General features: G+C 37.9%; 1 protein-coding gene across 1 annotated transcript; it reads left to right on the top strand.

Annotated features, from left to right (window-relative positions):
• Positions 1–387: 387 nt before the first annotated feature.
• On the top strand, positions 388–27,523 carry SP4 (Sp4 transcription factor). Its single transcript, XM_080610197.1, has 6 exons — positions 388–715; positions 1,387–1,487; positions 1,975–3,535; positions 20,612–20,840; positions 21,075–21,274; positions 22,793–27,523. The coding sequence occupies exons 1-6, from the start codon at positions 709–711 to the stop codon at positions 23,038–23,040; spliced, it is 2,346 nt and encodes a 781-aa protein (XP_080466323.1). The 5' UTR covers positions 388–708; the 3' UTR covers positions 23,041–27,523.
• The last annotated feature ends 298 nt before the right edge of the window (positions 27,524–27,821 follow it).

Below are 27,821 nucleotides of genomic sequence, written 5' to 3'. Positions count from 1 at the left end.
GCGCGCTGGCCGTCAATCACGGCTTGAACCTCTGCTGGCCGCCACAGAGTGGGGTACGGTCCAGTTCCTGCCGGGCCCCGCCCCACCGCCCGCCCCATCGGGCTGTCAAAGATCCGCTCGAGCGCGGGAGCAGCGGCAGCCCGCAGCTGTCGTCTCCGCCCCAGAGGCGCGCTATTCGGAGGCCACGCCCCCTCCCGGCCGGCCAGAAGACGAGGAGGAGAAAGAGGAAGACGAGGGTCCGGTGCCTGCTCCGCTGCCTGACGGGGCCGGGCTCACCGGGCGCCTTGTCCCGCCCCCCGCCCCGCCTCCTGTGCCTCTGGCGTGAGGAGCCGGGCTGAGGCGGAGCGGCGCGGTCGAGAGGCTGGCGGCTGGGCTCGGTTTCCTTCTCAGTGGGCGTCGGTTGGGCCGCGGCGGGCCCCGCCCCCGCTCGGCCGCCCTCCCTCTCGCCTCCCGGCCGGCCCGCAGCTGTCAGTCAAGGCGGCGGGCTGAGGCCGACGACGGCGGCGGGCGGAGAGAGAGGCAGCTACGCCACAGCCCAGCGGCGGCCATTCGTGGAAAAATAGGCCGTCCTGCTCCTCCCAGCTCCGGCTGCGACCGGCCTTCTCCCCGCTACCGCTACCCCCACCCCACCCCACTCCACTCCACCCTCCGCCTCCTCCTCCTTCTCCTCCCCCCTAGAGCGGCGCCTCAGCGGGGCATTAATGCGGGATGAGCGGTATGTAACCCCCTCCCTCTCTCCCTCCTGTGCACACCCCTCCCTCTCTCTGCTCCTCCCTCCACCCTTCATCCCCCCTCTATCCCGCCCTCCTGAATTCTCCCTTTTCTTCCTTACTTCCCCCTTCTTATCCCGCTTTTCTCCCGTTGCCCCTCCACCCATCAGAGCCGCTTCCTCGCATGCCCCCTTTCTTCTCGTCTTCCACTGTCTGCTCCTCCGACTCGCCTCCGCCGTGCCTCCCTCCTCCATTCCCTCTTTCTTCGCTAACCCTCCCTCCTGTGCACATCCCTCCCTCCTTCATTCCTCTTTTCCTCCCTCTTTCCCTCCCATGCACAATCCTCCTCCTCCTCCTGCCCCCTAAAGCATCGACGGCCACTGAGTGGCCGTCGATGCTTTAGGGGGCAGGAGGAGGAGGAGGGTTGTGGGTGGTTTTTCCTGCTGTCTCTGGGAGAGAAAACCAAACCTCCCCTTTCTGGGTGTTAACCCTCCAGCCCCCATGGGTTGGGTTTCAAACCACGTTTCTTAGGACTCGTTCTTTTGTAATGATGATTTGCTCTGTTGTTTTTATGTAAAGGCGACAAGCTGGGAACCAAAAAGGATATGCTCGTATGTTTTATTATTGTATAAATGAAGGTGAATAATTAACCTGTTACACTTGATATTTTTTGCAGATCAAAAGAAGGAAGAAACTATGCCTACAGAGGGAGAGAAATCTCCTGAGGCAGAGAATAACAACAATAATAATAAAAAAGGGAAATCTGGAGGCTCACAGGTAAAGCACGCACACATGAATAGGAAAGTGCCTAAACTATTAGCATTTAAAATGAAATGTTCAGCCAATGGCATTTCCTGCTCAAGGCATCTTTCTTTGGGTTGGGTGAAACACAGTTGGTTGGGGCAATATTTTTGCTGCCTGAGCATGGGTTTTTTTGATTGGACTCTGCAGTGATCAGCTGCTTTCCATGCAATAGAAGCATTTTTAAAGATTTTCTTTTAATTTTTTTTGGGGGGGGCAGGTGAAATATTGGGTTGAGGGATGCAGTTGAGGTCCTGGCTGTCACATATTCGTTGATAACTGGGGGCTCTCTGTTTAAAGATTACTTACAGAAATATGTACTTCCTTATTCAGAGATATATCATTGGTTTCTATGCAGAAGCACATTTTTTTTCTGCTTCCTGTATAAACTTTAAATGCTTACTTCTGATGGTTTGTACTCATGCTTCTCTGAATCTCTTCTGTTTTGTCTCTTTATGGGTAGGATTCTCAGCCTTCACCTCTCGCTTTGCTAGCAGCCACCTGCAGCAAAATAGGAACTCCTGGTGAGAATCAAGGAACTGGACAGCAGCAGATTATTATAGATCCCAACCAAGGTATGGTGCAGCTTCAGAATCAGCCACAGCAGTTAGAATTGGTAACAACTCAGCTCTCTGGAAATGCTTGGCAGCTTGTTGCTGCTGCTCCTTCTGCTTCAAAAGAAAATAATGTTGCTCAACAAGGATCTTCTGTTGCCTCAAGTGCAGGAAGTCCCTCCAGCAGTAACAATGACAGTACATCTCCTTCAAAAAACAAATCAAGCAGTTCTTCTGCAACAACCCCTGGACAATTCCAGGTCATTCAAGTACAAAATCCAAGTGGTAATGTCCAATACCAAGTAATCCCACAGATCCAGACAACAGAAGGTCAACAACTACAAATCAACCCATCTAATGCTACTGGCCTACAAGACATACAGGGTCAAATTCAGCTTATACCTGCAGGAAATAATCAAGCTATCCTAACAACTGCAAATAGGACAGCTTCTGGGAATGTTATTGCTCAAAACCTAGCAAATCAGACAGTACCAGTCCAAATTAGGTCTGGTGTTTCCATACCACTGCAACTGCAAACTATTCCTGGTACTCAGGCTCAAGTTGTAACAACATTACCTATAAACATTGGTGGGGTAACACTAGCATTGCCAGTGATAAACAATGTGGCAGCTGGAGGAGGTTCAGGTCAAGTTGGCCAGTCTACTGAGAGTGGAGTTTCCAATGGAAATCAGCTAGCATCTACACCTGTCACTTCTGCCTCTGGTAGTACAATGCCAGAGTCTCCTTCCTCATCTTCCACCTCTACAACCACTGCCTCAACATCTCTAACCAGCAGTGACACGCTAGTAAGCTCTGCAGAAACAGGCCAATACACAACAAGCACAGCAGGCAGCAGTTCAGAGCAGACGACTGAAGAGCCTCAGACAACTGCTACGGACTCCGAAGCCCAGAGCTCCAGTCAGCTTCAGTCCAATGGACTACAGAACATTCAAGATCAGTCAGGTTCCCTTCAGCAGGTCCAGATCGTAGGACAGCCTATTCTGCAGCAGATACAGATCCAGCAGCCTCAACAGCAGATTATTCAGGCCATTTCTCCACAGTCATTTCAGCTCCAGTCAGGGCAGACTATACAGACCATCCAGCAGCAGCCTTTGCAGAATGTTCAGCTGCAGACAGTGAGTCCAACTCAGGTGCTCATCAGGGCTCCAACCTTAACACCGTCAGGGCAGATCAGCTGGCAAACTGTACAGGTTCAGAATCTGCAAAGCCTTTCAAATCTTCAAGTTCAAAATGCTGGATTAGCCCAACAGCTAACCATTACCCCTGTGTCTTCAAGTGGTAGCACAACCATTGCCCAGATAGCACCAGTAGCTGTTGCTGGTACCCCCATCACGCTGAATGCTGCCCAGCTTGCTTCTGTACCTAATCTTCAAACAGTAAGTGTTGCAAACCTGGGTGCTGCAGGTGTTCAAGTTCAAGGAGTTCCTGTTACCATTACTAGTGTTGCAGGTGAGTGGTCTGACAAAGTTTTGGGTTGGTGGTTTGTTTTTTTTTTTGTGTTGTGTTTGGGGCTTTTTTTGCTTGTTTCATAGTCTTGTTTTGGTATTGCTTTTGTGTTTTGGTTGGTTGGTTGGTTGGGTTTTTTGTGGGTTGTTTTTTGGTGTGGTTTTGTTTTTTTGGTTGGGGTTGTTTTTTTTTTTGTTTGTTTGTTTATTTGTTTTGTTTTGTTTTGTTTTTTTAGCTATTGGAAGAATACCAGACAGGTTTAAATTAATTTATTTTTTCCAGGATTTTCTGTAATAAGTATTAAACCCTTAACTGTGAGGAAATAACTTATACGTCATTAAAATTCAGATTTTAAAATAGCTGACAGTTCTCTTAAACATTGAGCTAAAATTACCAGTTGTGTCAGTTGAAATGGAACAGTTTGTGTTTGATAAACTATCCTTAAACGATCCTGTTCTCCGTCTTACTAAAGACTTATTGGCTTTAGGAGTGAATGGGAGACTCTTAAAGAGTTTGATATGTTTAAAGAACAGCAATACAAAACCTTTTTCCTATTAGGCAGTATTTCTGATCTCTGCATGAGGGATGTAAGATGGGTGACAGTATGTGAACTTGGATATCTTGTGTTGTGGCATGTGTTTGTATTAAGCTATTTGTACTCTGCATCAGCTCCTAAAGTTGTTCCCTTAAATGTTTGAATTCTGCAAAGAGATTGACTGGGATAAGGAATGCTTGTGCACAGCAGAGTTCCTGTGACTTCTTTTTTAAAAAATAAAAACAATTGGTAACAGTACCTCAGTACTTGCTGATGAACTCTTGATGCGTATTATGAAATGCCTCTTTGGTTATGCTGGTCTAATAGTTGGGAAAGGAGCTATTAAAAGGCTCTAGGCTGGATAACAGAGCTTAGTTCTAAAGTAAATTCTGTGCAAGGTCTTTGCAGTGTCCCACAAGGGCAAATCTACATGAAATTTGCAAACTTTGAATGTTTCAGATAAAACTTGATTTAGGGGTTCTCTCTGCTAGTTTGATAACCGCTTACAAGAGCTTAGTTTTATTTCATACAAGTAAAAGTTGCTTTCTGTAGTAGTTACGATGAACTCTTGTCTTAACAGCAACCAACTATGGACACACTTTTTCAGTATAAAACTGTAAGAAAAATGTTTAGCTACTGTCTGGTCTGCATAAACAAATGTTAGTATCCTGTTGACTCTTAACCTGTGGCCTTTTTCTTAATAATCGTATGGTAAGGTGAGAAATGTTTAACTGGGCAAATTGTTGTTCCCCTTAATTGAAACTTTTTTGAGGAGACCAAACATAGTTTGATAATAAGAAATTTGCCATTAGGAGAATTCAATTGGCTATGGTATTCTTTGGCACTTGATGCCATGTTGAAATACGAAGAGCTGGGTTAGATGCACTAAACCTGGCTTACTTAAGAAGTGTTACAGAGATGTTAATCTGGGTAATCAAAATTAAAATCTTGACCTTGTGTTTAGTTGTAATGGTTCAAAAAGAAGTTTCAGTTAGCTGGAGCTGACCAGCTGCTACAACATCTTGCAGTACAGTTTGCCTTGGAAAAAAATTTTCTTGATGGGAAGACGTTATTTGACTACTGTTGTTAGACAGAAGTCCCTACCTTGGCAGGGACTTCTTCACAGGAATCCAGCCTTGGGAATTGCCTAGATTTGGGGGTGCAGGAAGAACCTTTCTACACACAGGTCTTTCCTGCTTGCTAATGGTGTTTGGTATGCACTAGTAGATATTAGAACAAGAGATGCTGGATATCGTCTTGCTCTTATCTTGACTGTACCTCTGCTAACACGTGGTGATGTCCCTTGGAAAATAAAGGGATTGAGATTTGTAACTGAGTGTGAAAGGAGGGGAATGAGTTACAAGTATTGCGCTAGAGAAGCCAAGCATTAGTCATATAGGGTTCATATATTAACTTAAGCTTTGGGACCATTGAATCCCCCTCCACTTCCATACACCTTACCCCCTCCCCTTGTAGGCCTCACAGCTATTTCCACAGTATCTTTAATTTTATGCTAGCAGCAGTGAATCCTCCAACCTTTTCTCCATTCCTTCGTATATAAGGTAGTATTTCTGTTCCCCAAGGCTTTAGGTTATGGAGAAAGAACAAACTGAGAATGTGAGAAATTAGTTAAAATTTCTTTCTCTTATTTATCTCTACCTCTCTCCTGTGAATCTTCCTGTTGCTGTCCTTTGGGACTGGAGGACACAGTAGCATGGAAAGGAGTGTGAAGAACATGATGTACAGTCCTTAATACTATATTAAGTATTCAAGGAAAGAATGATTATGAAGTAGAAAATTACAAATATACTAAAATCATAACTTTTCTTGCCGCTTATAAGAAATAAGCTGTCTTGATCAGGGCTATAAACTAACTGGGATTTTCTGGGTTTTTTTGTGTTTGCATTTGGTTGATTTTTATTTGAAATGCTTTTTGCTCTTATGGTTACAGGACACCTTTATGAAAAAAAGAACAGCTCAGTTACTTCAACATCTGCAGACTACTTTTTCTTTAGTACTTGAGTTTGCCAACGTGTGGAGTCTTTTGTACATTAATTGGACTCTCCAAAGGTGGCTTATTTTCTACAAATGAGCAGTAGAAGTAGGTGTTAGAAATGTGTTGTATGAGGATGTCCAGGAAGTGTCAGGGAAAAGAATGTGTGAAGGACTCATCACATGCATTGATTGAGATGCTCTAACTTTGTTAGGGGAAAAAAGTTACTTTGTCTTTCAGGCAAACCCAACCAATCAAGCCAGCTGAGTTTCAGGGGTAGGGTGGGAATTGTAATAAGTACTTGTCCGAAATAACTGTTCTCTTATGGGTGTTGTAGATCGGTTTTCCTAGGTATTTCTACAATGGGGTAATTTAGGTACCTTTTCTTAGTTTTTCAGTAGTAAATGAAATAGTAAAACAGTAGAACACTAAATAAACTGCAAGTAACAAAAATTCTTAGCTTTATTATGAAAATGTTAAGTTATAGAATTACAGAACTATTTTGAGATAGACATTTTTTATTTTTTTTTCCTTCTTTTGGGTCAAATGGATTCTAAATTCCAAAAGATATAAATTTCACATTGGGAAGAAAAATGTTAAAATCTTCAAGTAAATATTATATTTTAGTCTGCTTTTTATAACCTTTTCCATTCAAAGTCTCTGGTTCCAAGATATATAGGTTCTACTGTAAACCAAGCAAGACGAATAAGTGCATTTGGGGATTTTCTTGTGTGTGTTTTTTTAGTTAAAAGTTTAAATGTTGCTCGTGATAAGTATCACACTTGGGTTATATGTTGTGTGTGGTCAAAAAGCAGGGCAAAGCACAGAAGTTCTCGCATCCTTTCACTTCTTGGCCTGAGAGAAAAGTCATTTGACATCAGTGATGTAGAGAAAAAATTATTTTTTTTTACTGTGAGAGTGACTAAGCAATGACACAGGGTTGCCCAGAGTTGTTGTGTATTCTCCATCTTTGAAGATATTTGAAAGCTGTCTGGACATGGTTCTGCTTGAGCAAGGGGGTTGGACCTCTGGAATCATCGGGTCCCTTCCAGCCTACACATTTATGTGATTCTGTCTAGTTTTGCTGAGAAGATATACGAAGTGTCAGTCAAAGGAGTAATTAAATGCACAGAAGAAAACCGGATGAGAAGATGGAAACTAAGTGTCTAGGCCTTAAAAAACAGATCTTTAAACAATTATTTAATTAACAGCTGATCAAACAATGGACTATATAAGAACAGTTTTGTTTACTTGGACAAATACCTGCCTTGCTATGTGATCAGTCATGGCAAGCTAGTTCTGTATAAAGTCAACTGTATTTCTTTTGCGCTGTATGACTTGTTCCACAGGGAGTCCTGTATAAAACAAGATAGTCTTTAATGTTAATAGCTGGTGACTTCCTGAATGTAGTAGCCCCTAGGAGCTTGGGGGACAGTGGGTACTGCAGAGTTCCCTTGCCTTTTTTCAAGGTTTCTGCTGTTACAGCTGTAGGTGCAAGTTCAAAGGATTCTGTCCCCATCCGGGTTCACATCCCCTTCTTAAAGTAAGGTATCCTTTGCTTTTCTAAAGCTTATTTTCATGCTGTTTTGTTTGTCTAGATGTGTTAATGGCAATATAAGGGATTATGTGAAAGGAACTTTATATAGTACTAGATTCTAAGAAAAATATATAGTTCATAAAGCTATTTCCTTTTGGTGGGCTAAGTTTTTTGGGGTTTTTTTTGTCCCTCAACACATTTTGCTTGGAGTATATTTGTGTTAAGAATAGGACAGAACATGAACATTTGTGGATGCTGAAGAATATGGGGTGAGATAAAGCAGGACAGTTGAGCTGTAATGAAATGCTGAGTATTAGTGGCTCTCCTGTAAAAGTCTTGTGTTCTGTCTGTAGGATTTCTTTTACTGGAGCCTTCAGAAATGCTCCCAAGGTTTTTCTGAACTTACTAATTGTTTTTGCTGACAGTGGGATATTTAGTGGTGGTGTTGGAGATGTCTTTTCAGAATAATTCTCTGTTTCTTACATAATAAAAACCAAAACCAACAATTAAAAACTCCCATACTTGTATCTAGTCTAACTGTTCATTTTGAAGTAATCTTGTTACATGATGATGGTGTTTTTGCCATACAAAAGTGTATAAGACACTTGTTTTGGAAATAGTGAAAAATATTATCTGTACTTTATGCATATTCAGTCCAAGTGTAATTAGTTGCTTTAGGTGAAAGTCACCACATTCCATCACTTGCGACTCAAATTCAAGCCCTTTTGTTTAAGATGAGTGGTGGCATGGCCTGAATTATGGGGAATTTAGAGTTTATCCACCAAAATGACCTGGAGAAATGACTTCTGTTAAGTGGAACAGTCTGTTGCCTGGCAGTACTGGAACTGGAATATTTCAGGTCTCGCAGGGATGCAATGTAGACTCTAAAACAGTTATTAATGACAATGAAGTCCAATACCAAGAGTTTTTAAAACACCCCAATAAGAACATAATGAACCTTGTCCTTCTGTTTCATATTATGTAGTTATGTCACTTACTAAGGTGTTTTCTGTTTGACTAGCTACTTGCATTGCACTGCTATTAGTAGTTATCAATTTGTCAGTATCTCAAGGTCTCCTCCTGCTTTCTTCTGCTTTTTCTCATTTGTCTGCATCCAAGTTCAGCCTGTCTTCAAGGCCTTTTTCTTCATTATTTACTCTTCTTGTATGGCACTGAAGACATTGTTTAGATATTACTATTGTTCTGGTTCAAACTTTGCAGAGGAATTTGAAACACTGTAGAAAATTCTTTAAGCAGGAATAAAATTATACATAAAATTAAATGCATGTAAGTTGAGAGTAGTGACTGGAAGAAGCACACACATTTTTAAGAAGTGTAAAAAGGAGGACTCTAAGAACTGCCAATCTGTCAGCTGCACTTCTGTGCCTGGTCAGGTCATGGAACAGATGGTTCTGGTAGTATTGTCAAGCCATAAAGTTTAGACTGGACATAAGGAAGAAATTCTTCACTGTGAGGGTGGTGAGGCACTGGCACGGGGTGCCCAGAGAAGCTGTGGCTGCCCCATCCCTGACAGTGTTCAAGGCCAGGTTGGATGGGACTTGGAGCAACCTGGTCTAGTGCAAGTTGTCGCTGTCTGTGGCAGAAGGGGTTGGAAGTAGATGATCTTTAAGGTCCCTTTCAACCCAAACTACTCTACGATTCTATGAATTTAAGAGTCAAAGGTGTTTCTGACCCTATTTGATGCTTTTTAATAACATCCAGTGTTTTCTGGATGTTTATTGCAAGCAAGCTGTAGCAAACACCTTGAAAGAAGCAAGCTGCAAGCTATGGGAACTGCAGTAAGAAGATAAGTACAAAGCACTGAGCTGTCTTCCACAAACCCAGGAAAAATGCAGGAGTCTTTCCTAGGTTTTTACTTAGTGTACTACTTGGCATTCTGAGGGTGTAGTTGGGAGGAGTATGGACATTTAGTGTACTTTTTCTAAAGTCATGAAAGGTCACTTACAACTGTTCTCAGGTTGTCTTGAGCTGAGAATTGCTGCAGAACCACAGTGTTCTAAATATTATAGCACTGGCATCCCCTTCAAATGCTTTGGAGTAATTATAGGAGAAACATTTAATCTTCTAATGACAAAAAGTGGTTTGGTTTGGAGATTTTTTTATTTTTAACTTTTTAAACTGAATTTAAAACAGTGGCAGAAACAGTTTAATAACAACCTATGCTAAAGAAAACAAACATTTGCCTTGGTGATGGTAGCTTAAAAATGAAGTATCAACATACAGTTCCTGAACTTGATGTGTAAGGAATGTGCAGTATACCTGTTCAGCTAAATTGCCTATGGAGAATAAACTGGTAAAAATGCCTCAGTAAAACAAGTCTTTTCTGCCTGACCTATGGATTGCAGTGCCTGGCTTCATCATTACTTGTAGATAAAATGGGAAGAGGAAGCATTTCAAGTACCAACTTTGCTTAGAATTGCTAGGTGAAATAGCATAGAAACAGCTAATTAGAAACCTATTAAATTAAATTGTAAGTTTAGATTAAATGTAAGTCTCTAAGTCTTAAAAAAATAATGCTAATAAAACTATGTTTCCGTATTAGAGTATGGGTCTTCTAAAAATGATTCATCAGTATAAGTGCACTCTCTGTGAATATCAGGTTTTGCCATCCACTCTCTCATTCCTTGCTGTCAGAAATGAGAGCACATAGAACAGGAAATGAATTAGCTGAACTTTCATGTTCAGAAAATGTCAAGCAAGCAAACTGAGTGACATTGCACATCTTCATCAGCCTGTTTGGTTTTTTTATTTTTAATTAATGGTGCTTAGATCCATGCTAAACCAACCTTCTCATTCTTCCATTACCACCTGGGACACAGGGGCAGCAAGAAGCATATAAAAAATCTGATCTCAATAGTTTCCTCAGTGTAACTTATATTATGGAGTACTAAGCTTCATATCATTTTGGTACTGCTAGATAAGATAAATCCATTAATACTGATTTAATGTATTAAAAATGTTTAATGGCAATGGTGACTATTGAAAAATTATATAATGGAATAAGACCTCATGTTCTAAAGGGAATGTTAATTTCAATTATAAATGTTACTGTTGAAAAACCACTGTTTTTCAGTAGTCAGTGATTTTAATGGATAATTTGGTTAATAAAAATTGTTCTGTTTATATGCTGTAGCATAGTAACTTTGGAAGTAGTTAGGACTGCATAAGAAAATGCAGGTTTTATAATTAATATTTTGCTCGTGTCATGACACTTTCACCAAAACAATAGCTCTGGACATATACATTCTCTTGAGAAAAGTAGCATCTCAGCACATGCTGAGTTTGGGTATATAGTTTTTAGTTTTAGGTTATTTTGCAGTACAATTGTATAGTTACATGGATTTCTGTATGCATCTATTTTTAAGAATGGAGTGTCCAGTGGTGTTTAATACTGTTGACAGTAGGTAAGTTATATACCCTGATCAGCTGGTCATTGGTAAAGCATGTTATCCCAACATGCATACTTAGATTGGCAGATTATAATTTTGTTGTAAAGAAAAAATAAGTTCATATCCTCCTGCTATCCTGCTTAAAAAAAAAAAACCCAACATAGGCTACATCGTAGGTACAAGTCTCACTTTCCTTAATTACAGTTTCAAGTGATGATGTGACCACTTTTCCCTTGAGCAAAATACTAAAGCTTAAGAAATATAGGCCTTGTCTTGTTTGGTCATCGGGAAGTAACTGACGAGGACATGAAGCTCTTCAGTTTGTTCTGAACTAAGAAGGAAGATGAAGTTTATGGTTTTATAGGGATAACAATGTTACAGGAGACGATGGCAGAGCTTCTTAGGGTTTGTATCTTAGAGATTTATATGGTCCTTCTATTGTAATTCTATAATATGTAGCTCTGTTGGTCCTTGCCTGCTGAAGGCTGTAACAAAGTTACAGTTTTTACATTTTTAATAAACAAAGTACTTTTTGTATTGGTTTGCCTATCAACCCATAGGCTGTGTCTCATGTTTTGTCCTACTGTAACAGGTCTTTTAAATTGTTTCATGAATCTTGTTTTTCCTGATAACTTTTAATCACCTTGCCAGTGATTTGTTTTCTTTTTATTTTTAATTGTGAATAACTTATCAACTGCTATACAACTTTACTTAGTTTTAAAGTCAGCTATTTTCCTTTCTGTTAAAAGGATTTTCCATGTATGTAACTATTAACTAATCCCTCCTGTGCATACAGGCATACTTAGTTTCATCTTGATCAATATAAAGATAACATTTCATATAGCCAAAATGCAAAATGCTTAATATAAGGACATTGATGAACCTTCAAGTGTAAAATATGCTAGCTAGCTAAACTGTAGTCAAAAGCCCCCACAAAACACAACCAGTCCTCCACACACACACACACACCTTAACTCCCCCAAAACTGAGTGCTGGAAATTTAGCTTGCATTTTTTCGTGTCAGCCTCCTTCTGTCCTTTCAGGATTAGGCTATTCTTATTTCCGGGGTGATACGTAGAAATTGAACTGAGATGCTAGAAAACACACTTTGTGAGACCAGTATTTTAATTTCCATGTGGCAGAACTGTGTAAGACAGGCACTTGGTTGGTTGTTTTGTTTGTTTGGGGATTGTTGTTTTGTTTGTTTTGTTCAGTTTGTCAGGTATTAAGCTCCTCTAGTCAGCCTGTAGAGACTAACAGTCAGCAAGTGGCTTTTTTCTAGTCCTATCCCTATTTCACAGTTAAGGGGAAGAGTTGGAAAAAAGAAGTGGACCATGTTCCGTTGTGTCTATGACCTATAGAATAACCTGAGAGTTGGATCAGGGTGATGGGATAGAGGGAGATGTTCCATAAACGTAAACTTAAAACTCTCATTTCTTAGATGTACTACTAGTTTTCATGCAGTGCGTCTGACATTCTGCAGCACAGTTGGAACTTCGGGTTTCAGTTATCTATTTGCTCTGAGGTTCGGTATGCAGGGTATTACTTGTGTTCATCTGCAGAGAAATGTTCTTGAACATTCATCCCAAATACACTTTCACTTTTGACTGTTCTTTCAATGATTATGAAAATCAGAGGGTTTTGGAAGGGTCTTTTGCCTTAGCAAGAAGTATAAAAAGTTATTTTTCTGATTCTAACTTTGTCTTTAGAAAGTCTAATAAATTGACCATATTTTCTTTCCATTTGAAGCCACGGTGTCCAGAACAACCAGACTCATTGCCTTGCTTTGACTGAAACTTCAACTCTGTTGTGGAAGACTAAAGTTTGTGAAACTGTAATTCCAGGGTTGATCATGTTGTTTCTGTGCAGGTCTTTGTCTGTTGTATTTGTGGCAGCTCTTTACTATGTTTAATGAAGTAATAAAAGTAATAAAAATAAAGCTGGCTTTTAGTTCAATGAAAGATACTACTAGGTAGGAAAACTTCTTTTCTCTCTCAAAGTACTGAAGTGACATCAGGTTGTCCTAAAGCACTTGGGTAAAGCTTATGTTTTTGAAGAGTCATTGAAGTACCTTCATTAAACTTTTGGGCACTGTTTTGTCTTTGTGTTGCTGATAAAATTCTTGCATAAAAGGAAAAAAAAAAATCCGTTTAAGGTGTTAAAACCCCCAAAACTTACTTTTTACTGCCTTAAATCTCATGCTTTTAGGGGGTGTTTTTCACAGAAGTTAAGCTTAATTATGATGCTGTTCAGTAATTTTTGAACACACAGAGACATTTCATACAGGAAGAATTTGGAGGAGAGGATAACAAATTCTTGCAAATCCTGTCCAAGTTGGCAACAGGCAAAAGATAGAAACTTGCTGGGATGTTCCTATAGGAGGTAGAAAAGACAGATGTCTAGTTGATGCTACAGTTTGCACTGGGAACTTTCTGCTTGTAGTAGCATCTGGACACATTGCTATGCTGTGCTGACTCAAATTTATTGTAGTAGCTGGGTGTATCCAATTCCTTTATTCCAAACTGACCTTCTCTACAGAGTGTGTGGGTCCCATGCATCAGCCCATGTAAAGTTTCTGTTCTGAGGAATTTCTCCTCTATCACATATTGTTTCTTCACAAGCCTTTATAAACAAGAGCTTCAGGGTAGGAGAGTGGGCAGAGTTGTCTGTGTACCACTTAAGTAGTACTGAATTGTATAGTCTTCTGTGTAAAAAATTATCTCTGACTATAAAGTATTGCCACAGACTTTTTCTAAGTTTTAAACCTTGGCTATATATTAATTAAGATTATATATAAAATGTTATAATAAATATAAATATGTTGTATTATAAATATAAAATTAATACGTGTAAATATATAAAATATTATAAGTCAGCTGTATGTCACTGGAAAAAGAATATTAGCGTAAAGGATGTTGGCAAGCTGACTGTATTTGGTGTATGCAGGGTAAGAGGAAATGAGAAATCTCTTTTCCCCCATTGCTTTGCATCAGTAAGTTGTTGAATAGGTGAACTGCTGCATTGGCTCTGATGCTTGTAGAGCTTTGGAACTCTGCAGACTGTTATTGACTTGACTTAGCTGTCCTGCAGTAATATGCATTGAATTATGAACATCACTTGTGACCTTCTCTTTCATTTTTAGAATATGCAGTTGAACAAATTTTCTTTTTTTGCAACATTAATTGTTCCAGCCCTATTTCGCAAAGTGTTCCACAGATTTTGCAGTAGGTGCATGCTACAGAAGCAACTCTGTCATTAATGCTGTCATCTTTTTGACTGGTGAATGCTGGTTGCACAAGAACAGGAAATCTAAACAAATTATTATGGGAAACCAAGTGCCAGAAACTAGAAGTATCCTTTTCTCAGTCTTCAATTTCTTTTCTTTCCAAGATTCATTTTTCTAAAGCTTGACACCCGTTGTTTCTGTGGATCATTCAAGTTAAGTCCTTTTCTTCCCTTTCTGCCCCATTTGCCTCAAAGAGTAGTTTTTCATGCTTGCTACTTCAGGTGAACAGGAATGCAGGTGAAATGCGTAGTAAAAGGAAACTTGTTTTGACTTACAATGAATAGCCAAACCTTCAGTGTTCTTCAGTGGTCAGTTATTCTGTAGGAAAGTACTTCCTAGGTACCATGCAATAGCTTTCTTTAATCATACACATGGTGTTATGGGAGATTTTTATTTCACAGATTAGCTTTGAAGCCTAAAACTGATTGAGATGTGTGTCTATGTATGTATTATTTGGCTCTGTACTAATTACTTAAGATTTGTGAATTTTTTTGCATGAATGTATTGGACTCATATGGGGACAGTGTGTATGAGTTCTAACTGCTAAGATGCAGTTTTACTGCAAAATTGGAAAGCTGAGTAAGTGATGCTGAAGAACAAAGGATATGCAATCCTTTATCTTGATAATCCTGTATCTTATGACAGTAAGTAATGCATTTAATTAACTGCTTAAAGGGAAGAGATTAGTGACTAAAGTCACTCAGGTTCTTCAATTTGAGAAGCTTTATAAATTTCTATAGTTATTCTTAATTACATTTAGTCATAATCATATTTGCAATAGTGCAATGAGTGAGAGTCTTATTGCACTTGATTTGCAAAATAAATACAATATTGGGTTGCTTTGTTGTCTGCATGTTGTCCTGTAGTCAAATTGCTGCGGTCACTACCCAAAAGAAAGAGAGAACTTAGATCTGAGAGAAAATGAGATGCAATGGAGTAATTGGCATCAGTGTTTTGCACACTAACATTTTGTTGTAGCTTAACATTATAACCTGACAGCATGTATAATAAAGTTCAGATATACAGAAGGTCAGAGATGACTTTGTTAATCTAGAATGTTTCACAATTTCAGGAAATCACTTTTAAAAGAATCATGGGAACTTGATAAAAACATTTAATCTTAAAAGCAGGTGTAAATGTGCAGTGCCTGCTTTAACAACTTGTACAGGATAACATATGTAAACTGAAGTGTGACTTTGTTCCCTCATATAATGATTTGTTTAGACCTTTTTCTTAGATGTGCTGAAACATGAGAGCTCTTGTTACTGAAAGGTTTAATTATGAATGGTGAAGTATAATGATATCAGGTCTTGTGGTTTGGAGTATATCAGCAAGAAGCAATGTCAAGTGACCTCAGGATTGTAGCAGAATTTCTAGAAGGCTTTAAATGGCGTTTCAGTGCCCCTAGTAAGAAGCCATTTGGATTATTTTTAATGGGTCTTTATTTCTCCATGTAGAAAGCATCAGTAGATCATTTTCTTTCTGTGTGGATAAGATGATCTCAGCCACCTGTTTTTAGAATACTCAGGCTTTGTTTCAAATGAAAAGCTAATTTATATCTAATTCTCTTGAAAAATCCTAATTTTTATAAACTTTCAGGAGTTGCTGTGATATAATTTTGTTGCTGCTGACAAACTTGTATCAACAGTTACATCTTTTCTTCAGCAAACTTGAATGAAGAAATAATGAAACTTCTTTATCTTCCTTAATAAGTATTAATGATGTAAAAGTTAAAGCCATTAGTGATCCAGAGTGGATTCTAGTATATAGCTTTTTTTAAAAAAAAAAAAAAAACACAACCAAAAAAAAACCCACAACCAAGTCCCATACAACTTAAGACCATAGCAGGCTCATGTAGAGATTTAGACTAGGGTATGTTCAATCAGTTGGCTTGTGAAAATTTTCTGATTCTTCTTTCAAAAGATTTTTCAACTGGCTAAAATCCATTCATTTTACTCTCAAAGAAAAAGAATAAATATTTTTTTGTTTAACAATTTAAAAATGAGAATAGATGCATTTCTTTCTCTTCTGAATATTACTAGTGCGGTATATTGTTGTGATGCTCTTCCAGGAGTACAAAACAAAAATTAAGTTCAGGAATCACATTACTGAACTTTTCAGTGTTTTCTGATAATTACGTAAAGCTCTGGCAAAGAATATTTGTCAGAGATGTGTGCTTTCTTCGATTACTCTTTTATTTCAAAAAGCAGAGATTTGCTTATGGAATATTATACCCTGGATCTTTAAATAGGGAGACTTGTGTGATATTTTGAGTGTTTCAGAACCTTTTGTTTTGAATTTAGTAAGTGGAATCCAAGGGAAGGGAGTTTAAAATAACAACTTGGTGAGCTAAATTTAAAGAAGAAAATCAACCTTCACATCAGAAAGTGTAATACCCTTGTTAATGCCATCTAAAGAGCAGTCATTTAATTAGTGTTTAACTGAAACCATATGGATAATGTAATTGTCTGCCTATTCAACCTTACTTTGGCATTCTTTTGTATTTTTATTGTCACCTTTACAGTTATTGTGAAGAACTTAGACATAACTCTATATTACATTTAATAAATAAAGATTGTAGCTCAGTAGTGTGCATCTTGTATTGCAAGATATGTGTGGTCCTCACATGGGAGAGGGAAAGTTTGGGGCAGATAAAGGACGTGTCAGCACTGAAGAAGTATCAGAAGACCCTTGTGTGATTTATCATCTCATGACTTAGAGACTGAAAGTTGATTTGCATTGAATCAGCACAATATATTGGATTTTTAGAAATGCTGAACAGGCCATAAATGTGGATTGGCCAGATCCAGCAAGAATTATGTATTGGACATTCATTAGCAATAGTCACAGTGGAAAAAAAAAAAAAAAAAAAAAAGAATCAAGGAGTCGTCCTCCTCAAAGCTCATGTTCCTTAATTCACATCTTGGAAAGCCTTGCTGTAGCAGCCTTGAGGGGGGAAGTTGCATTGAAACTTTGATATCAATTCAAGAATATTGGAGAGAAGGGGAAAACTGAGAAAAACATGCTCTTCAGCTGTACTGTGACAGCAGACTGCTTAGATCCTAGGACTTTTTTTCTCAAACAGGACTTTGTGACATGGCTGGAGTCATCCCTCTAACAGATTGTAATGACAAGGGATATTTCCTATTAATGTACTTGAAAATGTGACTGATAGTGAAACCAGAATAAGAGGCTGCAGTAGGTGTGGCCATAATGTCTGTTACACCTTTAATTTTTGCAGTGACCACTCGTAGGCTTATCATTTATAGTGCTGCTCTGTGAATTAAAGGAGTTTGCGTCTTGAGTATGTTTAACAGAGAGAGTGTGGACTGTGTTTTGCAGGAGACAATCTGAGCAAGTTCTTCCTGTTATTTACCTTTGGCTAACCAAAAACTGCAACTGGTTTTTTAACACAAGCCATCATGTTATCATGTTAAGATGAGCATTAGATATAACAAAAATGATCAGCCTTTTTTGACTCTGGCTATTCATAGTACTCAGTCAGCACTTTAGCAGCTTAACAGCCTGGAAAGTAATTGCCCCTGGACTAGTACTTTGGAAGCTCTTATGTCCTCTTCTGCCACTGTTAGACCCAAGTACTAGATATTACTATATTAATTTATACCATAATGTCCTTCTTGCCATATCATATTCTTCCTCAAGGATTGTCATGAGCACTTTTGTTTCTCATTAGAATATGGAATAAATAACAATGGACTGGATTTAAATTTATTATGAAAAGAAAGACTTTGTTCTACCCTAGACATATTAAGAAGACTCTGCACTCAAGTTTAAGCCTGTAATTCTTTTTCTGTGGTTCCTCTTCTGTGAATACCAAACTTCTAAAAGATTGTGTTTGTTTTACTATCTATCTAACAGCAAGTGGAATTCAAGTGTTAAGTCCTTGTTCTAAGTACCTTGTTCTAAGTAAGGGTTTATTCCTTGTTCTAAGTACCAAAATTACTTAGCATTTGTCAATAATTGTGGCCTGCTTAAGAAAATAAGGAAGTTATGTTTATCTATATCTAGGCCAATCGGGTGCAAGTTCCAGGAGGAAACTAAGAGAGATAACTAGGAAAATTTGGTCAGCGCTTCAAGGTAACCTGGTGTACTGACCTAAGCATGAATATACTTATCCTATATCCTGTAGCCAGCAGTGGTTTGTTAGAGTATGGTCAAGTCATTTAGGGAGGTTCTCTGTATATCACGTTCTTTTGGCCTAACCTGTCTGTGTGTATGTGGTGGTGTTAGGGGGTTTGTGTTAGGTTTCATCTATGGCTCTTATCATGATGTTATACCATATAGCCTGATCAAGCATATATTGCTCCTCAGCAATCATGTGAATGAAGTAGTCATTCTCCTATGCTATGTTGTATATGAGCTCATTTGGTAGCTAAGCAGTTTAGACTTCAAATCGTGTTCCTAGTCTTATCCCCATAGATGGTGTCTGTTATGGAAGCTTGAGAAGTTGGAGAACCCGTTTGAATTTGTCTGAATCTCTCATTATACCTCCAGGGGATTTCTAAGTTTTAAATTAATGTCTTGATACTGAGGATTCTTCAAGTCTTAAAATATTATGGTCTATTCTAACGAGCTCTTGTTGGTCATTACACTCTCTCAATAAGTATGTAGTGTTTACTCTTATTTCCCACTTGTATGAAGGCACTGAACTTTTGAACATGGCAGCACCTAATGATGTTTTGTCACATTCCTGTCACTGGCAGGACTGGTATTCAGTGTTGTCAGACAGCGGCTGGAAGTCTTATCTCTGCAGCACATTTAATTTGTCGCATTATTTTCCTAGACTGCACAGTACTAACTTTTTAAATATATTGCCCCGCTGTTCAAGAAACTACACTTCTTACCTATATTGGAATAGTCTTTACTGTCTTGATATTAAAGCAAAATAATTCTGATTTCCTTTCATCAAGAACGCAAATGAGATCAATGATTTTATGCAATGAAATTGAATTCTTAATCCATCAAGTCAGTGTTAGCTGCTTTTCCAGTCTTAAAAATATACTCCCTTCTGCAAAACAAAATCATAGAATCATAGGTTATCTTGAGTTGGAAGGGGCCCATAAGGATCACTGAATCCAACTCCCTGCTGCTCACAGGACCACCTAACACTAAACCATATGACTAAGAGCATCATCCAGACACTTGAACCCTGACAGGCTTGGTTCTATGATCGCTTCTCTGGGAAGCCTATTCCAGTAACCAACCACTCTCCCAGCTGAAGAAACTTTTCCTAATGTCCAACCTGAACTTTTCCTGGTGCAGCTTCATTCCATTTCTGTGTGTCATATTGCTGGTCACAAAAGGGAGATCAGCACCTCCCCCTCTCCTGCCCCCCTTGAGGAAGGTGTAAACTGCAAGGGGGGCACCCCTCAGCCTTGTCTTCTCCAGGCTGAACAAACCAGGTGACCTTGGCTGTTCCTTATAAGTCATACTTTCAAGACCTTTCACCGAAGGTCACCCTTCTCTGGACATAGCTTTAATAGTTGGATGTCCTTATATTGAGGCACCCAAAATGCACACTGTACTTGAGGTGGGGCTGCACCAGTACAGTGTAGAGTGGGACAATCCTTCAACTGGCTAGCTATGCTGTGCTTGATGCACCCTAGGACACAGCTGGCCCCTTTTGGCTGCCAGGGCACACTGTTGATTCATACTCAATTTGCCATCATTCCAAACTCCAGGTCTCTTTCTGCAAGACTGCTCTCCAGCCTCTTCCCCTAGTTTGTATGTATAACAAGGATTACCCATCCCAGATGGAGAAACCTGTGGAAAAACACCTGCAAAGCTCTGACATGGTAGCTTGTTCAAGTCTAGTTTGTGAAAGTTACTTTGTGGCTCTGTTGAGTCAGAACAGGTTGTAGGTGACAATTCTGTATACGCCATAAAGCAACATTTATAATTAGCTAATTGTAGTTTTCTGAATGTAGATATGTTTTCAAAGGTTATTAGTAAGACATTAATTGGCAATAGTTTAATATTTCTGTGTAAGATTTTATTTAATAGTTTCTCATTTATCTCTGTTTTTGAGAAAAAGAAAACTATATAGTAGTTCGTATTTCTTAATATCAGTCAGTAATTTGTGGTCTTGTACTGTTCTAATAACAAATTACATTAAATAGGGCTATCTAAGAGAAGTGCTGTGGTAGTGCTTCAGGAAAATGTCTGGATTTAATGTTTGTTTTGTGGCTTCCCTTAACCTCAGGTGTATTTTTGTTCTATAAAATGCAGAAAGTTGATCTATGCATTTCATATATTGAAGTTACTAAGAAGAGGTATACGTACTTTCATATTTTACAGGTCAACAGCAAGGACAGGATGGAGTAAAAGTACAGCAAGCCACAATAGCTCCTGTTACTGTAGCAGTAGGTGGCATTGCTAATGCAGCAATTGGTGCTGTTAGTCCTGATCAGATAACACAAGTGCAGCTACAACAAGCTCAACAAGCTTCTGACCAGGAAGTGCAACCTGGGAAGAGACTGAGAAGAGTTGCTTGCTCATGTCCTAATTGCAGAGAAGGAGAAGGAAGGTAAATGTAAATTCTATCAGTATGTATTTAGGCATTTTATCACGGCTCACCTCATTTGGGCATGAGATTTTCTTATACTGCCTACATTCTTAATGTTTTCTACTAGGAATTATGTTTATGTATTCTTTTTAGACATGGGATTATACTTGTCTCTATTAGCATAAAATATTGTTCCTAATAGCTAATAATATTTTGGAATATAATTACTTAGCTGTTTAAATTTGATCTTTTTAGAGGCAGCAATGAGCCAGGAAAAAAGAAACAACATATTTGCCATATTGAAGGATGTGGAAAAGTTTATGGCAAGACATCTCATCTTCGAGCACATCTGCGCTGGCATACTGGTGAACGACCATTTGTATGCAACTGGATGTTTTGTGGCAAAAGATTTACAAGGAGTGATGAGTTACAGAGACACAGAAGAACCCACACAGGTTGGTTAGCTCTGTCTATATGCATAGTGTGGCAAGTCTGAATCATATGGCCATGGTTAAATAGTGATATCAAAGTTCTCACTCATTAGGATCTTTGAAAACTGCTCTTAAATGTAAATAAATGAACTTTAAAATAGAGGAAGTGGTAGATTTCAGTTTTCATCAAATCAAGCTGACTGAAGTGAAATAAATAAAATGAGATCTATTCAAACTGTTCTTCTGTACCTATACTAGAAAAAGATGACTGTTTCATCACATACAGCTGATGTACATTAGCTAGTGCCTGATCTGAATTTACCAAATTTTTATCAGGCATGTGTTGTACAATGATTTGGGTGGGAAGGGACCTCAAAGATCATCTAGATCCAGCCCCCCTGCCATGGGGGGGCTTCCTTTCACTAGATGAGGTTGCTCAAAGCCCTGTCCAACCAGGCCTTGAAAACTTCCAGGAATGGGTCAGACACAACTTCTCTGGGCAACCTGTGCCACTGCCTCACCACCCTCACAGGGAAGAATTTCTTTCTAATATCTAACCTAAATCTGCTCTCTGTCAGTTTAAAGCCATTCCCCCTTGTCCTATCATTACATGCCCTTTTGTAAGAAGTCACTCTCCAGATTTTTTTTGTAGGCCTCCTTTAGGTGCTGGAAGCTGCTTTAAGATCTCCCCTGAGCCTTCTCCTCTCCAGGCTGAAAAATCGCAACTCCCTCAGCCTGTCTTTGTAGGAGAGGTGCTCCTGCCCTCTGATCACATAGGATTGGCCATGGACCAGGGCTGTTATCTCCTCGCTTGGACTAGCTCAATACTTAAGAAATATATTAACCTAGTCCATAGATCAGACTTGGTCTTCTTGGGAAGTTTCCTGAAGTTCCAAGTGAGAACCGGTAAAGCATGTTCTCATAAGAGTTCAGATTGGAAAGGTGGACCTTCTAGAAACTGAAAATTTTATCAACCTTCTCGTTTCTAGCCCCAAGAAGGTGTCTGTCCCCTCCCACAACTTGAAAAGAAGATAGCACTTGAAGTCTAAGAGCTAATTACATTTGAGCAATGACAGGACTTTTTAGTATGTTGAAAGAATTGGTTTTGATGTAGGTCTTGTACCTCATGAAGCTTTGAGAATCATGTTTCCAAATTCTCTTCAATAATAAAAAGATCTAAATAACAAAAGTGTTCTTAAAAAATGCTATCAAGTCATTCTTTCAGGGCTTTTTTTCTCTTCTACTCTGTCAGGTTTATGGAAGTTTATGAAAATTCTCTGGTGACCTGAAATTCAAACTGCTCACCAGACAATCATAGCATAGCAAATATTTGTTGAGAACGTTTTAGTAGTGAAGAGTAGATTGCCAAAGGCCTGTGACTGAACAGAGCACACCTGGAAATCAGACAGGTAGAGAAGAAAACTTTGTATCCTTTTAAAGACACTTCAAATGTTGACTAGAAAAGTGTCAGATTCAAATGATCAAGCAGTGTTCAATGCCCTCTTTCAGTAACATTTTGGTTTTGTTCTTCTTTTAAAAAAGGTGAAAAGAGATTTGAGTGTCCAGAATGTTCTAAAAGGTTTATGCGAAGTGACCATCTCTCAAAACATGTCAAAACTCATCAGAACAAGAAGGGTGGTGGAACAGCCCTTGCTATTGTTACCTCAGGAGAGCTGGACTCTTCAGTTACTGAGGTTCTTGGTTCTCCAAGAATTGTCACTGTTGCTGCCATTTCTCAAGATTCAAACCCAGCAACCCCTAATGTTTCAACAAACATGGAAGAATTCTGAAAGGATCACTTATATGGACGCCTAGTGCTGCACTTAAGTTTACATACCTTTCAGGATATGGATGTGGGCTGGTAAAGTGGATTACAGAGCAGGAAATCACATTTTTAGTTATGACTTCTGCAAGTGTTCCAGGTTGGAGGGTCAGCATGGGAAGTGTACACCGGTACAAAAAGACTAAAATTTAAAAAATACGAACAGCGCAAATTGATGTCCTGGATAAACAGATGGGGGAATATTGTTTCCATACTGTACTTTTTTAGTTATATGTCTGTATATCATGTAATGGTTTTAAAAGAACTTCCGTCGCCCGATTTCAGCATTGGATGGTAATGTGTTTATAAAAACAGATAATATCAATATAAAACAGGGTGGACCTTGGCTGGGATTAGCATCATTTGATGAAGGTACTTTGGTTTTAAAATAGATTTGTAATATTTTCATGAGAGCATCCTTTTCCCACAAGGCACAGCAAAGCATTACAGGTTGAACAGGAGTGGAAATATTTAAGGGTTTTGCTCAGTCCATAGAACACGTCAGTTGATTTTGGCTGTCTTTTTTCAAATTTTGAAACTACACAAACTGCAGCTGGATAATGCATGCTGCAGATTGGTTCTGAGGTGGGCCTCAGATTGATTTTGACCACTGCATTATAGTAGTGTGTATAAATGACAATCAGTCAGTTCTAATTCCTCTCTTTCTTTGGAGAGCTAAGGTTATGTAGAATTCGTGTATACAGTAGGAAAGATAAAACCTTAGAAAGAGATTAATGTGAGATTTTACTAAAGTGGTGGTATCTTTATGTAGGATGAAAAATGAATACTGCAACTTTTGTGTTAATTTTGAGTATTTCAATTCATTATGTTTTCAAACATCTGTGGTCCATTTCTAACTTATAGGCAACATGAATCACAAAACCCTCAAAATTTTAAGTATTTGGATGTTTTAATTTTGTTAGAATTCATGGAAATTAATCAAACAATTGAGTGTTGTAGCTCATTCTCCAGTATCTTCTCTCTGTAAATATTAGTTTATTATACTGTGGTTAATGTGCTTGAGTTCTTTATGCTTTGACTTAATAGCCAAAGAAAAGAATTAATTATCACATTTTAACCAAAAAAAGGTATTGAAAGTAAATGTTTTCTCTCTTTTTCCCTAAATATTACTGTCTTTATTTTCTTTTAAAGGATAATATGTGGGATGGTAATAAATACCTGTTACCTGTCAAATCTTACACTGAGCCTCCAACCATTAAACCAACTGGGGAAAGAGGAATATACTTACCTTTTTACTACATGACTTTTGATTTCAAAGGTTTGGCTTCATTTGCAGATGTGCCAGTTTAAAAGAAAAATAGAGGAAATGAAAAACAAACTGCATTTTCTATGTGAAAACTCCAGTTCGTACAAGGAGGAAAGGTGGCCAAATATTTCATAGTCAGGATTTTTAATTGTTCCCATAGACATAAATGTAACCTTTTACATATACAGTCATTTGATAATAATTCTCATGAGCAGTTTTTAAAAAAATTTGTACACCAAAATATTTTCTATGTAACTAAAGGAAGTACAGTGCAAGAAGGGTAAGATTATTTTTATTTTCCCCTGCAGATTATGAAAGGAAGAATGTGTGGTAGCTGTTGGTTTGAAAGACAGAACAGATACCTTGTGCATTCCCTTACAAAATATATACTTCTCATCTGAATACTTTATCAATCTTGTGGTGTTTTCTGTATTTTTAAAGCAAGAGAAATACCAATCATTGTTTACACTGTGTACACTTTAGGCCAGCCCTTTGTAGCAAAATACTAAGCTGAGGGTATTTTATACTTTCAGTTTACATAAAAAGCTTTGAGATTAAAGAAAAGCAATTTTACACTGTGGTTATAAATTTCAAGTTTCTTAAAGCTTTTGTAGACTTGTAACAGTCTTTAAATCTTAGTTGGGTTTTGTACATTATTTTGTATATTTTATTTAAAGTACTCTTAACTGATGTATCTGGAATTAAACATCGGAATCAATTAGATGTTACATTTAATACAGATGAACATTAGGTAGTATTAACTGTTAATTTTATTATATAGGAAATGAAACATCAAATATATATTTTATCATTGTTTCACAATCAGTGCTATAAATTTCTTTATGCAAAGAACTTTCCTAATGTTAATACCATGTTTCCTAGAAGTTAACAGTTTTTGTAAGCTGAAGTTATGAGCATTCTGCACAACCATTTCATATATAATTTTTTCATGCATACTTTTGTATGCAGATAGGAAACTGAAGTAATTTTTAATTTGCAATGAATCTATATTATAGATGTATCAAAATATCAATCTGGTTGGCTTCATAGTGTCTTAAGTACATTAACATGTATTAGCAGGTGCACATTTTACTGCTGGAATTAGAAACATTTTGACAGTCTGTTCTGCATACCATCCTGAATCCATTTTTCTGTCTTAAAAGGATTGTAAATTTCAATGTCCTTTATTTGACTCAGTGGGATATAGCTGTTGTAAGTAATAGGGCACAGATGTGCAGTAGTATCTTGTTTAATGGCATTTCACTGTTCATTCCCTCCGACAACATTAAAAATTTTGCTTTATTGTAATTATCAGTGCAAAGTGTATTTACCATGGTAGAACTCCAGTGTTAGAATAGTTTTTTTTCTTACAATATACTTTCTTTGATTAGGTTCGTGTATGTGTTGCCAATTACATTAGAAATTGGTGTTAAGTCATTATTTATCACATTCTTTCATGAGAGCAGTAATAAAAGTGTGTAATCTAGGAGAAAAAGTCAAAGCTAAGTAAGCATGATGTTTAGGTCCTATTTTTCAATTTTATAACTGTTTTATTGCAACGATATTTGTATTTAAGTCTTCATTTTAATGCCTTGTGGTGTTTTTTTATGCATGTCACTGAATTGTCATCCTGCAAGAATTGATGTGCAGCATAGGGTATTAAATCTACATAATGATTTTGAAACAGAAAAATAGTTGATGGTAAAAATGTAAATGTTTTGCAAAAATTCCTTACAAAAAAGTTTTGTAGTAATATTTCACTTGTAAATTTTTCTAAAAAAAAGATGGAAAAGGAAAAAAAGGAGAGTAGCATTTCCCCACATCTAGAATTTAGAAATTAATTCTGCCAGCAAAGCCTGTAAGGCATTAATTTGACACTTTTACAATGCTGATTTGTATTATTTTTTTTTTGGTGGGTTTGGAACTAAAATCATGTACAAGTTGTTGCCTGCAATAACATTTTGCAAGTAACTTATTAAAATTCCCTTGAGTTTAAAAGGTTTCTTCATTTAATTACTTACAATATAAAGCAGCAATAAATTATGTTTGAGTGATAATCTGGTCATCAAGAACACTAGAAAGCAAATGTTTCTCAATGGGAAAAGATTGGCAGTAGCCTCTGGATGTGTGTAATTAAGACCTGTACTTGATGGTCAGCGTTTCCCAACTGGCAGACTCCCGGCAGGGAATTAAACCAGCAGATCCTAGCTCAGCGTGAGTTCTGTGTGGTTTGTTCAGCTCTTGCAAATGGAAGTTATGGTTATTCCAGAATACACCAAAGGAAGAACTTTTCTAAGGTAAGGAGTATGCATACACACATACACAAGCACAAAAATGATTAAACTAAAAAAAAAGAAAAAAAAATCAATTTGAGAGGGAGATAAATAATAGAGGTGTCATAACTGTCTTGCAGATAGCAAACGAATAGACCAGATAAATGGAACCATGAAAAGTACTGACTTCAACTCAGAAACTATATTGAGCTTTTCCTAGTGAAATGTAAACAGGCTCCTGCATTGTGTTATACTAAAATAAGTCTGATGGTATACTAAATTGCTAATTATAATGGTATCCAAATTATTTTTTTTTTTTTAATACTAGAAGAATTTTTATGGTAATCCTTGCCATACTTTTGCAGTGAACAAGTAGTAGTATTTCACAAAGGAAGAAATAAATACAGAATCACAGAATCATTTAAATTGTAAAAGACCATTAAGATCATTAAGCAGAACCTTGCGCTGCCAAATCCAACACTAAACCATGTCCTTAAGTGCCACATCTACATGCATGACTGCTTGCTTATTCCATGTTCCAAAAGAAGGTGGAATTTAAAATTTGCAGCTTCCAGCCTTGTACTACAAGCCAGAATCATCTTTCCTCTTTCCTAACTGAGACTTAAAATCAGTTATCTCTATCATGTTTCATGAATACCCGTTTAATTTTAAGTCTCATTAACCTCTATTAAAATGTAATGATTCTAATGTCAGACAAACTTATTAACTGAAGTCAGACTATGTCGTAATTCAAAGGAACTGCATCTGACCAACTAGTATGTAGCTATTGGCCAATTCTTTAGTAGTGTGGCACTGGTATTTTTATTGTTAATAAATGCACGGGGATTTGAAGCAATTTCTAGATTATTGGTAAGAGTAGTCTTCTGCTTACACAGCCACTGTGTATAATATCATAAAGTGTAACAAAATCTAATGTAAGGACATATAAATATGCATGTTGCATTTTACCCTTTTAGTCCTTTAAATGTGATGATTCTACTCTGTGAAGCACAAAGTGCAATACCAAATTGAGTTGTTTCTCCTGCAAGTTTACATTCAGTACTGTTGCTGTAATTTTCTGAAATCACATTTTATATTTATTCCATTAGCTTAATTTTATGTCCAGCTAGATAGCAACTACCAGGGTGTATTTTTCTGTATGTGATATTCCTGTTGATATTTAATTCAGCTTCTTGCCAATTACCTTAA

This window comes from Psittacula echo (genome assembly GCF_963264785.1).
Source record: "Psittacula echo genome assembly, chromosome: 2".
Classification (NCBI taxonomy): domain Eukaryota; kingdom Metazoa; phylum Chordata; class Aves; order Psittaciformes; family Psittacidae; genus Psittacula; species Psittacula echo.
The sequence above is the reverse complement of the archived record's forward strand: the minus strand, read 5'-3'. Positions and strand labels throughout refer to the sequence as shown.